General features: G+C 48.7%; 3 protein-coding genes across 3 annotated transcripts; all 3 read left to right on the top strand.

Annotated features, from left to right (window-relative positions):
* Positions 1–2: 2 nt before the first annotated feature.
* On the top strand, positions 3–3,410 carry ANOM_001574 (putative ABC multidrug transporter; the record flags this gene model as incomplete). Its single annotated transcript, XM_015546831.1, has 3 exons — positions 3–2,405; positions 2,464–2,697; positions 2,763–3,410. 3 exons carry the CDS (start codon positions 3–5, stop codon positions 3,408–3,410), a joined length of 3,285 nt encoding a protein of 1,094 aa, XP_015410971.1.
* Positions 3,411–4,289: 879 nt separating this feature from the next.
* On the top strand, positions 4,290–6,001 carry ANOM_001573 (cycloheximide resistance protein; the record flags this gene model as incomplete). Its single annotated transcript, XM_015546830.1, has 3 exons — positions 4,290–4,522; positions 4,645–4,769; positions 4,830–6,001. The coding sequence occupies 3 exons, from the start codon at positions 4,290–4,292 to the stop codon at positions 5,999–6,001; spliced, it is 1,530 nt and encodes a 509-aa protein (XP_015410978.1).
* A 2,521-nt stretch (positions 6,002–8,522) lies between these two features.
* Positions 8,523–12,432, top strand: ANOM_001572 (putative cell wall biogenesis protein Mhp1; the record flags this gene model as incomplete). Its single annotated transcript, XM_015546829.1, has 3 exons — positions 8,523–8,574; positions 8,666–11,563; positions 11,626–12,432. 3 exons carry the CDS (start codon positions 8,523–8,525, stop codon positions 12,264–12,266), a joined length of 3,591 nt encoding a protein of 1,196 aa, XP_015410977.1. The 3' UTR covers positions 12,267–12,432.
* Between the last annotated feature and the right edge of the window lie 524 nt (positions 12,433–12,956).

The raw sequence follows: 12,956 nt of genomic DNA, 5'->3' as shown, positions 1-12,956 counted from the left end.
CGATGTCCAGTCCAACCGAACGCATCGTCAGGCCGGGTTTTGAGAGCCTGGCGCCTAGAACATCCGAGGAGTTTGCAAAGCGCTGGAAAGAGAGCCCTGAACGTCAATCACTGTTGCGCCAAATTGATCAGTACGCTAATGAACATCCCTTCGATGGAGCCGATCTTGACCGGTTTGCCCAATCCCGGAAGACCGAAAAGTCAAAGAACCAACGACATAAATCACCATATACTCTGTCATACTGGGGCCAAATTCGGCTCTGTATGTGGAGGGAATTTCAGCGTCTCAAAAACGATCCCAGTGTTACCATCGTCATGCTTATTAACAATTTCTTTGAGGCGCTGATAATTTCGAGTATATTTTACAATCTCTCAGGGAACACTTCATCGTTCTTCTCCCGCGGGGCTATTCTATTTATGATGGTTCTCTTGAATGCCTTTTCAAGCATGCTCGAAATTTTGAGCTTGTATGCGAAACGAACAATCGTGGAAAAGCATAACCGATATGCCCTCTACCACCCTAGCGCAGAGGCCATATCGTCAATGATCATGGACATGCCATACAAACTGGTGAACTCGATATTGATGAACATAACGTTGTATTTCATGGCAAATCTCCGTCGTGAACCCGGGCCGTTTTTCTTCAACTATCTAATTTCTTTCATGATGGTGATGAGCATGTCGATGTTTTTCCGCCTCTTCGCATCACTTACCAAAACCATCCAGCAGGCGTTGGCTCCGTCATCAATCATCCTTATGGCTCTAGTCCTATATACTGGGTTTGCCATTCCAGTGAACTATATGCGCGGATGGGCTTCGTGGATTCGGCACTTGAATCCTGTCGCGTATGGTTTCGAGGCTATCATGGTCAATGAGTTTCACGGGAGGACTTTCCCCTGTGCATCGTTCGTCCCTTCTGGAGTAGGATACGAGAACATCTCCCAGGACGAGCGTATCTGCTCGGTCGTAGGATCTGTTCCAGGCTCAGATCTCGTTGACGGCACAACTTTCGTTAAATCCACATACGGATATGAAAACAGTCATCGCTGGAGAAATTTTGGTATTATTCTCGCACTCACTATCTTTCTCGCACTGTGCCAGCTTATAGCAACAGAGCTAGTTGCCTCTGAGCGGTCAAAGGGCGAAGTTCTTGTGTTTCGCCGCGGCAGCTCACAGAAAGCCAGGACAAAACAATGCCAACACGATGAGGAGCGGACACAAGCCCCTATCATCCAAAACGAGAAGCATAGCGAGGGACTTGACTCGACTATAGGTGTGGAGAAACAGACGTCTATCTTTCACTGGGAAAATGTATGCTATGATGTTAAGATCAAGAGTGAAACTCGGCGGATTCTAGATCATGTTGATGGTTGGATCAAACCTGGCACTTTGACTGCCTTAATGGTAAGCTACCTCTACCGGAACATTTCCGACTATGTCAGGCTCACAAGCAATTCACAGGGCAGTTCCGGTGCTGGAAAAACAACTCTACTCGATGTGCTGGCTAACCGCACCACAGTTGGGGTTGTTGGTGGTGATATGCTCGTCGATGGCCGACCACGGGACAGCTCATTTCAACGGAAAACAGGTTATGTACAACAACAAGATCTTCATCTTCATACCTCTACTGTGCGTGAAGCTCTAGAGTTTAGCGCCTTGCTCAGACAACCGCCTCAGTATACTCGGGAAGAAAAGTTGGACTATGTTGAGAAAGTTCTTGATCTTCTCAATATGAGAGACTACGCTGACGCCATAGTTGGGATACCTGGAGAGGGGCTTAACGTGGAGCAGAGAAAGCGCCTTACAATTGGCGTTGAGCTGGCCGCACGTCCGAAACTGCTTCTTTTCCTGGATGAGCCTACCTCTGGCCTGGATAGTCAGACGTCATGGTCAATTTGCAATCTGATGGAGACTCTGACCAAGAACGGACAAGCTATTCTCTGTACCATTCACCAGCCGTCTGCCATGTTGTTCCAACGCTTTGATAGACTACTTCTTCTAGCAAAGGGAGGCAAAACCGTCTACTTTGGTGAGATCGGACGTGAGTCTAGAGTACTGATGGACTATTTCACACGTAATGGTGGCCCTGCTTTGCCACCTGGCAGCAATCCAGCAGAGCACATGCTTGAGGTGATCGGTGCCGCACCAGGGGCTAAAAGCGAGATTGACTGGTCTGCGGTTTGGCGAAACAGCCCTGAATATCAGAATGTGCGCCATGAGCTCACAAACCTGAGAGCTTTGGCCAATCAACCATCACCCGTTGCAGACACGAACGACAGATCTAGCTATGCGGAATTCGCGGCTCCATTCACGACACAGTTTGTGCAAGTTGGGCTAAGAGTGTTCCAACAGTACTGGCGTACGCCAGCGTACATCTATTCCAAGGTTTTGCTTACGATTGGTTGTGTGAGTATTACCTCGACGGACTTATATCTACGCTGAGTTCTAATGAGCTGTTCCCCAGTCACTCTTCATAGGGTTTTCTTTCTTCAAAGCCGACAATACAGCCCAGGGCCTACAAAATCAAATGTTTGGTGTCTTTGTCTTCCTCTTCGTCGTCATCCAGTTGATTATCCAGATCATCCCGTCGTTTGTAACGCAACGAACGCTTTACGAAGCACGGGAGCGACAATCCAAGACTTATTCGTGGCAAGCATTCGTTCTCACCAACATACTAGTCGAGCTTGCATGGAACTCAGTAGGTTTTATCCACACAGTCTCTGTACGACGCCTAGTACTCAGTCAGACTCTAACATATCTTAGATCATGGCAATATTCTGTTTCCTTGTTTGGTTTTACCCCGTGGGTCTTTTCCACAACGCTGAGTACACCGACACGTTGCACTATCGAAGCACCCTCGCCTTTCTCTTCATCTGGGTGACCTTTCTCTTCGCCAGCTCGTTGGCGCACATGTTAATCGCAGGCATCGAGAGTGAAGAGATCGCCTCGAGTCTCTCTAATATATTAGCTATCATGATGTACGCGTTTTGCGGAATTCTTGCAGGCCCGGACGCTCTTCCTGGTTTCTGGATTTTCATGTACAGAGTCAACCCGTTCACGTACCTAGTGTCCGGCTTGCTATCAACCAGTCTCGGCGAAGCGCCAATGCACTGCGCCGAAAAGGAGTTTTTGTCCTTTTCGACTCCCGCAAACCTAACCTGTGGCGAGTATATGCAGGATTATATTTCCTCGAATGGGGGGTACTTGCTCAATTCAGCAGCCCAAGGGGGCGAAGATTGTCACTTTTGCGCGACAGGAAACACTACCCAGTTTCTGCAAAATGTCAATATCGACTTTTCAACGCGATGGAGGGACTTCGGGTTGATGTGGGTGTACGTGATGTTTAATATATTTGCAGCCATATCCCTGTACTGGCTCTGTCGAGTACCCAAGGGCAAGAAGCGCAAATGAAGACATGCGTCGTCTGGCTTTTGGGGGGTGAGGCGAGGAGGCTCTTGCTATGAAAAGCCCCTGCTTGCATACTTCACAACTTGACTGAATTTTCACGGTATTTAATTTAGCTTAACGGCTTGCGCTAAAGCTTGTCGCCTCTGTTTATAGAGAGTCTTATATAGAGATTAATAGAGATTGTTTAGATGTTAGATCAATCAGGTTACTTTTGAGATAAAGTCAAACAGTACCCCATCCGAGAATAGCTCACTTCGATGCCTAATGTCTATGACCCCATAGTGGCCCCACGTATACAATGACAAACTACAAAGTAGGGAGTGCAAATAAGGTTGTTGGGAGTGGAGAATCATCACCTGGTGCTGGTTCCGATTCGACCTCGCCTTGATAGATTTCATCATTGCGACGATTGCTGACTGTGTATACCAGCTTACAAAAACATTGTTTCCCGGTTCCAGCACTCATAAACAGGCTCATTCCTGTTATGTGGTGGAGGGTTATGCGTGTGAACTGCCAGACTTTCAATATGCCTATCACTAACTTCCCACTGATGTTTGCTGGAGTCAGTATCTGGTAGCAAATTAACTCCACGGAGTCGGTCACAGTGGCCATATATTGAGAATGTAAACTTGTGGCTTGCGAGACGTATTTGTCTGCTAATACTGCAGACAAAAAGTGACCTGAACAAGATGAGCACTGTTAATGCACCAACCTGCACGCCTCGCTTCGCAACTATATGCTTCGGGGGAATGTACTCATGGCTCTCTAGTTTATAGCATAAACAGCTAAAGATACAGATATTCAATCTTGTTTTTAACGTTCTCTTTGCTTTACTTCCCCTTTCTTACCCCCCCAAGGTAGACATCGCCATCGTTTGTCGCCATGAAAAGCTGGATACGAGGAACTGTTTTAGGTGATACTCTTCGTCTTCTACTTGGGTCTCGCTGGTTGAGTTACCCTGAAGATGATCCGACATTTGACCTTCGTGAGGCCAAAAGAGCTTCATGTTTGGACGAACATTCTCATAAAGACCTCGAGAGCGGCCAGGAAACAATTTTATATGCGGAGAAGCTGTGCACCGCGAACACAATTGATCAGGGCATGATCATCGGTTGGTATACGCCTGATGATCCAGAAACCCCTTAAATTGGTCTTTGGGGCGCAAAGCATGGGTGACATTGCTTATCTCGCAAGTGCAATACATTGTTGACATCGACCATCTACTGACCGATACCAGGGCTTACTCATTCATCGTCTATTGTGGATCGTCTATTATTATCCCCAGTTACGAGTTCATGATGCTTCGATATGGCGTTTCTAGGGAGGTCGTTCAGCTAACCTTGGCTATCTACGTTGTCGGATGTGAGTTTGTTTCCCGAATGACTTCTTTTGATCTTATGTCGAAGTACTAATTCAACACAGACGGTGTCGGCCCTTTGGTTTTCTCGCCATTGAGTGAAATTGCTCGCATCGGTCGCAACCCTCCTTACGTATTATCCTTTATACTGTTTGTAATTGTGTCGATTATCCTCGCAGTCATAGATAACTTTCCAGCCATCGTCGTACTGCGTTTTCTTCAGGGCTTCTTTGGCAGTCCATGTCTGGCCAGCGGGGGCGCCACTATACAGGATATGCTTTCGTTGATCAAGGCCCCCTATGGATTCATATTTTGGGTCACTGGATTTTATTGTGGCCCGGCCTTGGGACCGTTACTGGCAGCCTTTGCGGTGACCTCCAACTGGCGCTGGCCTCTATGGGAGATTGTTCTGATGAGCGCATCATTCCTCATCATTCTCATCTGCCTACTGCCCGAGACGTCGCATGAGACAATTTTGCTTCGTCGAGCCCAACGCCTTCGTCGCTTCCATCCAGCTGTTTTGGCCCCAGCTGAGACTAGACGGCTTGACTTCCAGGCCATATTGATCGACGCATTGATCAAGCCAATTGAAATCACAGTTATGGACCCAGCTCTCGCATATATGTCCGTTTACGCGTCGTTTGTGTATGCTGTCTATTACTCATTCTTCGAGGCCTTCCCAATTGCCTACGGCAGTGTACATGAAATGCCCCAAACCTCTTTGAGCTTGATATTCCTCGCCATCATTGTTGGGTGTGCATTAGCCGCAGGACTGTATGGGGTGTATCTGAAGTATAGCTTTATTCCTCGGTGTCACACCGACAATCCCAGTCAAGAAGACCGTCTGATTCCAACACTTCCCGCAGTCTTTCTCCTCCCCGCTGGTCTTTTCATGTTTGCCTGGACAGTCCGACACTCAGTTCACTGGATCGTGCCTACCATCGGCATAGTCATATATTCGGGATCATCCTTTGTTGTTTATCAGGCGATTATCGTCTACATATCGTTATCGTACCCGCGTTATGTGGCCTCGCTCTTTGCGGCGGCCGACTTTACGCGATCCATAACGGCCGCCGGGTTCGTCATGTTCGCGCGGTATATGTTTCTTGACCTGGGAATTGGCAAAGGGGTTACCGTGCTGGCGGGTCTCTCGGTTGGAGGTGTCTTTGGGATGATTTTTATCTATGTGTATGGCGCGAAGCTGCGAGCGCGGAGCAAGTTTGCTGTGGGGGATTGACTATGCAAGGCTGGTCTCAGGCCTCCGCCCGCGTCATCTTCTGATTCATATACATTTGCCTGTTACACACGAACGCATCGAGACTGGTACCGAACTGTATGTCGGGTCTGTACACCATCAGGTGTAGAAGAAACTCCGTATTTTGCTATTCATGTCCAGCCCTAATAAAACACACCAAGAATATGGGATGGTTATTGCGTACAGACAACCAATAGAATGTGGCAGCGGACAAACCAAACTGACCGTCTATCAACTTCCCGTTCGGGGATGCCAGCTGGTATCAAGACTGCAGTGACATATCATACAAGTCGTAAAGGCTTGCCACAATGAGCGTAACAATGTTTACGTACTGTATTAGCCCACTTCACCGTCGGATATAGGGGAAAGTTCAACACTCCGCGTAGATCTCCAGCGCTTGTAGCGGTGTTGTTGTCTTGTTGTCTTGTTGTCTTCCCCTCACGTGCCTGGTTCGTTCTAACCTAAAGTGGTAACAGCCGCCCCACCGATCACCTGATCCACCCTCTCCTAGCGAAAGGATCTTCGTCCAATTGGGACTATTACGCCATAGATTGTTCCCATAGCGCTGGAACTGGAACCACTTGTTGGTGCTAGTCGAGTGGGTTTTTTTGCCAGTGTGTGCGTGAATGTGGGTTTGGCCGGTGTTGCTGTACATAGTAACATGCATCAAATCGACTCCGGAGCATCTTACTGAGCTGGGTAGTTCCTCGCGGCCATGATAGCCGAAATTACTCTGAAGATTGATTATGACGAGATAGTATCTTATAACTAAAGATTATCTTCTCAAGTCGAGGCACTTGGTATTGTACTTTACGAGTTCTGATGACAGCCAAAACGGGCAAGAGAAAAGCCTTATATTTCCCAAAGGGACACTCTGCAGCCCAGTCAGGTGTTTTCAAGTGGAGGGGGTAAAAAAAAATAAAAGAAAAAGAAAAAAGAGGGGTTGAAAAGTCCTCCGTACGTACTCGAGAAAGAGAAAGTTTAAGCCACACAGAATAACAGAAGATACTCGAAAGTGTTGGTAGACTCCAGACATTCTCCTGTATTGAAAGGTTCGGATCGTCATACTTTAAACTCAAGTCAATCGTAACCCCCGGAAACACTGGACGCCACGCGGTACCAAAACCAGTCTGCGTGGATGGGAGATCTTGATCGCACGAAACCGTCCTCCCCTTTCACTGCTCAATTTCCATGCCTTTCTTTTTTATCATTTTTCTTGGTTCGATCTGATATGGTGGACCGATTGAGATCATGCAATCATGATAACGAGGAAAGCTGGACGACTACGTCATATGCACCGACGAGGATCGGTTACTAGTGCTTGCAGGAGGCCAGTTGCTGGACCAATCCGCGGGGGATTAATCACCATTATCAAGGCCTCATGCATCTCGTGCCCTAAGAAGAGCACAGAGAATTTCGAACAAGCTTCTTTGGCTTGTTACACGGCGAGGCATTGTTGTACGGTGTACTGCGTCCATACAGTACATCCTGTCCATGGGACAATTAGATCACTTTTCACTGGTGCGTAGTTATTCAGTTACCAAACCGTATTACAAAGAGGTTAATCATCGACTCTCTTGTTCGATCCCAGACTTCGATGAGGGGGATTCCGCTACTAACAATCATGGGGCATCGGTAAATGGTACAGACGTGGGCCCTCTTGATTGACCCTATTTTCTAGGCCCACGTATCGTTACCGTACGCGTTCTAGGGAGTCTTGGCGCTGTGTCGTGTGAGGAAAAAACGGAATTTACCAGCGGAAACCACGGAAGAGGAAGTGACAGGCGATTCGACGGGAGTCCGTCGCTTATGGTAGACAAGGAGACGAATTATGCTTGTAGACCAGGGATAAGTCGTGCGACATGAATCGTGCATCAATGATGGATACTTCCTGCGTGCTTTCTCAACGTTCAACCGGTAATCTATCGCGGTACCGTACCGTGGTCGTACCAGGATTAGGTAAGGAGAGAAACCCTCCGCAAAGAATTCCTTCAGCTTTCGATAATCCCCACTAACTAGTCCGCAGTCGGCCATTCTTTAAACTAGGTGAAGGTACGGAGTTACCATTCATCCCAATTTGCCTCATTCCGCACCGGCCTCTTTTTTTTCTACTTCTCCTTTTCCTCCTGAGGTTTCGCCCTCGAGGTGTCTTATACCTCGTGGACTCGTCTGTCATCTATTCTCTCTGCCGCATTGTCACCAATCACTTTCTCCGACCCACCATGATCGCCAGCCCTTGTCGTTATGTCATGATGTTATACGTCCACCATCAGGCCCTGTAATGGTTCATTAGGGAACAGATGCGTCTTTGACTCGACACACTATATTCTACGATCTATACTGCTGATTGTTGAATCCTCGAACTGTGGTTGATTCTTGACTCCGTGGACCGGAGTATGCGCTTGAACCCGTCTGCCCTGTTTCACCAGTACACCAAATAATTTGCTGGGCCACAAAGTCATTTAATTTCCGATCGACTTGCCAGGCGAGAATTTTATTCAAAATGGAAGGGGTTGAGACCGTTGATGTCAGCTGGCTGCATCATACGCAGAAAGGTGACAGCGAACCCCAGCCAGCGCTATACCCACTACGGGGGTGTTCTGTCGCATCCACTATCATTCGGATTGGCCTCTAACGTCCCAGCAGATAATCTCTCCAGGTGCAAATCCACGTCGTCTACGCACAGCGACAAGCCGGCTCTCGATACGGAACCCGCCGTCGGACCACGAAGTAAAGAAACTCCCGTCGAGAGAACCTCGCCACCACCTCCATACGAGCCTCTCACCCCTGCCGCAACACCCACGCCGGAGGCGCAAAAGAATGCTCAACGAACTGAGAAGGAAGTGAGATCTGATGATAAGACCACGGATGGGAAGTCGACTGGATCGTCCCCGAATCCTCAGAAAAGTGCTCCGAAGCCAATCGGGAGGCGGAACTCATGGATCTCAAGCCTGAGCTCCAAGTTCTCTTCGGGCTCTACACCCCCGTCGCAGTCCAGCTTAAAGAGTCAACCGACCGTTAAGGCAACCTCTCCGGTTTCAAAACTCGATATGCACAATCCATTCGGAGCAGCCTATTCTCCCAAAGACAGGGACGATGAAAAAAAAGACGACCCGAATCCGTTTACGTCCGCTTCTCCCAAGGGCCCATCGTTCCTCCAGAATGCCTTTCGGAAACTGTCATCCTCTTCATCGGGCGGATCGGGCAAGTTGGCTTCAAATGGTGTTATTTGCGAACGTCGCGTGATGAACATTGACCAGGGCCGGGATAGGTGCAAGATCCCAGATTTGGACCAGGCCAAGTTACGACGCGTTGCATTTTGCGTAGACGTTGAGATTGCGGGTATTTCTCGCCGAGAGTCTGACGAAGAAAGCAGTCCTACCAATGCCAAGCACCGGAACGTCCCAGATCTGAATGGAAAAACGAAAAAGTCAGGCACCAAATCGAAAGACAAAGATGAAGGCTCTGCGTTGAAACATCCGCAAACAGTGTTGGCAGATAAGGAAAAGCGGACCCAAGAAAATATCGCCTCTGGAACGCAGGCTGGTCAACCGGAAACCACCCCAAATGATGCCAAAGTAAATGGCGAAGCCAAAGAGCCAACCAGAAAACAGGAAAAGAAGAAGAGATCGGAGGAGGAAAGGAAGGAGCGCAGGGAGAGGCGACGGAGACAAGCAGAAGCGAATGGTTCTATTCCCTTACAATTAACTGCCGATGATCATGAGGACCATCCTCCCGCACCTCTGCCCGGTAACCCGCGCTCGAGAACGCAGAGCCACCCGACAACGGACCCCGTACGGATATACAGACGTTGCTGCCAGTTACGGGAGACGCCCGTGCTGAAAAGAATAGTTGATGAAATCTCCGCGCCTTCCTCCATCCTCGCGGAATCTCCAGGAACGGTTGGTGTGCTCGATCTCACCAACTTTCCCATGACACCCCAGGATATGGCCACTTTCAGTGACTGGCTGGCGGTAGTCCCTGTCCGAAAGATTATCCTGGAAAAATGTGCTTTGACAGATGACTCAGTGCGGTCAATCCTTGCTGCCCTGCTTTCCACAAAAACCGTGGAGCAGATGAGGCAGAGACGCAAGCGAACAGGAAAGTCGGGCCCGGTCTCTCAGGCTCCGGCGAAAGAAGAAAGAAATAGCGTTGTAGAGAAACTATCCCTCAAAGATAATCCAAAGATCGGCAAGGAAGGGTGGCGCCATATTTGCCTGTTCGTTCACCTCTCGAAATCCCTCAAGGCCATTGACCTGTCAGGTATACCACTTCCGAAGACACCTATCACAACACATGATCTGAATGGCCAGCTCCCTAAAGCCTCGTGTGCTACTGGTTCCGCAGTGGATGTTGCAACTGTCTTCGCTAATTCTCTCTCTCGGCGCTTCGGTGGTGATCATCTTGAGGAGCTCTTGATGAGCGAGTGCAAACCCACAACAGACGAGGTGAAGAAGATCTGTGATGCAGCCACGACTCTCGGGCTGAGGCGGCTTGGCTTCGCGAACAACGAGCTGAACAGAGAAGGCTTGGAACATGTTATTCGATATCTTAGGTCACGCAAATGCGAAGGGCTTGATCTGGGCGGCAATCCCATCCGAGATCATTTGGACCTGATTACATCGGCTATTGAAAAAGAAACCAACCTTTACGCGCTGAGTCTTGCGGACTGCGCTCTTACCCCGACTGCCATTGGTCCTTTACTCCAAGCCTTGACGCGTCTTCCCAATCTTCTATTCATTGACTTCTCCCATAACCCTGAGCTCTTTTCCAGTCAACCTGATGCTCTAGCGATTTTCCGGCGTTTCCTCCCAAAAATGCCCTCGCTGAAGCGCATCCATTTAACTGATGTGAATTTGTCCGCCGACCATGCCATCGCTCTTGCGGAAGTCCTTCCCGAATGCCCTAAGTTGTGCCACCTGAGCATCTTGGAAAATCCCGCAATTAGTGCGCTAGCTGCTGCAACAGACGCGAGTAACCAGGAAGAAGCGTGTGCTGTTTACGCCTCCATAATGGCAGCGGTACGTGTGTCGCGGACGATCATCGCAGTGGATATCGAAGTTCCAAGTGCAGAAAACAATGAAGTGGTGAAGGCTCTCGCCTCCCAGATCGTGGCCTATTCTCTTCAAAACCTCGAACGAGGTGCTATTGAAGGAGATTTATCTGTGCCTGGTGACCCGTCCTGTGCCCGTGAGACCGTTCCTGTGCCCGACATTCTGCAGCATATTGTTGGCCATGGCGGCGGGGAGGAAGTTGGCGAGGAAGATGATGAGCCAGCTCCTGATGAGGACTATGTCATTGGAGGAACCGGTGTCGTCAAAGCTCTGGGGGTCTGCCTTGGTAACCTAGATCATCATATGCCCGGAGACCAGTCTGGCCCACCCAGTGGCACGACAACGCCTAGACACAGGAAATCCCAGCCTTATGCAGCGAAAAGACCCCGCGATATGTCGAAGAATTTACTTGAATCCGCCCGGAATATTCGTACCAGGATTCACTCGGCTCTTGTCCGTGAGGATAGAGCCGGCAATGATATTAATTACAGTATGTCCACACGTCGCATCTATGAGCTGATGATAATGCTAATTCTTTTGTTTCTACGTTAGGGCGTCTTCAGTTCCTTGATTTCACCCTGCATAGGATGATTCAGCGATTTGAGGACGAGTATCCAGAGACGCGGATCATACCACAGCCGGTCTTCGCTACGGCTCCGGATAACAGCTCCCAGAATTCTGGTGACGACGTAAACGGTGGAGCTACATTCGGCACCCAACCGATCGCCGATCAAGGCGATGAGTGTGCTATTGACGATGAAGATGCCGATCAGTATGCCTTGGGCATATCACGGGCAAGCTCGATGACTTCTCTCCATTCACGTGCAATGACCTCAGAAGAAGGCCATGTCCATCGTCTTGGCCAAAACCTTCGCCGCGACTTTCTTAATCCCTCCTTCGATCAAGGCGGCGACGATTCATCGCTCGCCCTCGATGATGCACACATTGCGGCCCTTCGCGAGAAACTCGAACGTTTGCAAGAGGAGCAGGAACATTCCCATTTTGACAGCGTGGGCGCCGACAAAACGTTCGAGCAGTTAGGCACGACTGTAGAAGAGCTATGGGCAACTCATAAGCAAGATGCAGAGACGTTTGAGAGATTCAAACAGAGCCAGATTGCGGCTCAAATTAATAGCGGAATGAGACCCGCATCATCAGGGAACGGCGCTGGCAGCCAGAACAGACAGGGCTGAGTCAAACCGACGGTCCTCATTCTGAATGTGGGTATATATCCTGCTGCAGCGACTATTTTCTCGCTGTTATTTACTATATATGGACTTTATTGTTGTTGACTGAGCGCGAGAGTTTCGTTTCGGATGTACTCTAATTTTCCAGTTCTATTTCTGATTTCTTTCTGGCAATATCGTGCATGGTAGATGTCAGTTTGTACAGTACATATACTTCGTCCATGAAACGTTTGACGACTTGCCGGGTTAACCTATCTACATAATCCACGCTTAATGCTTTGACCGAGTTTAACAGGACATTCTATTCGATGAGCGCCTTGGACAGCCTCTCGTAGGACGCCGTTCAACAACCTCACGCGCATAACCCGTAGAGCATGTATGCATCTATTTCAGCAATTAAGCTCCTATCAGTTTCCGTTGTAGTACTCGTATCTAGTCATTTGTAAAAAAAGAAAAGAAAAGAAAAGAAAAAGAGGTGGCGCAGTGTCAAACAAAACCATAACCCTAACTCCCAACACCATCGGAGTCTCCTTCCGGTACAAATGCAACAACCATCGGCATCGTGCACCGATACATTAAACCCAAGTACCAATCGAGATACATAACAACCCCTCAAATCGAGTCCGGTCACCAAAGATACGTCACAAGACAAACCCTCTTACCAACCTAGAATCACAATCGTATATATTTACTATA

The sequence above is a fragment of the Aspergillus nomiae genome, assembly GCF_001204775.2.
Source record: "Aspergillus nomiae NRRL 13137 chromosome Unknown contig00020, whole genome shotgun sequence".
NCBI classification, from domain to species: domain Eukaryota; kingdom Fungi; phylum Ascomycota; class Eurotiomycetes; order Eurotiales; family Aspergillaceae; genus Aspergillus; species Aspergillus nomiae.
The sequence above is the reverse complement of the archived record's forward strand: the minus strand, read 5'-3'. Positions and strand labels throughout refer to the sequence as shown.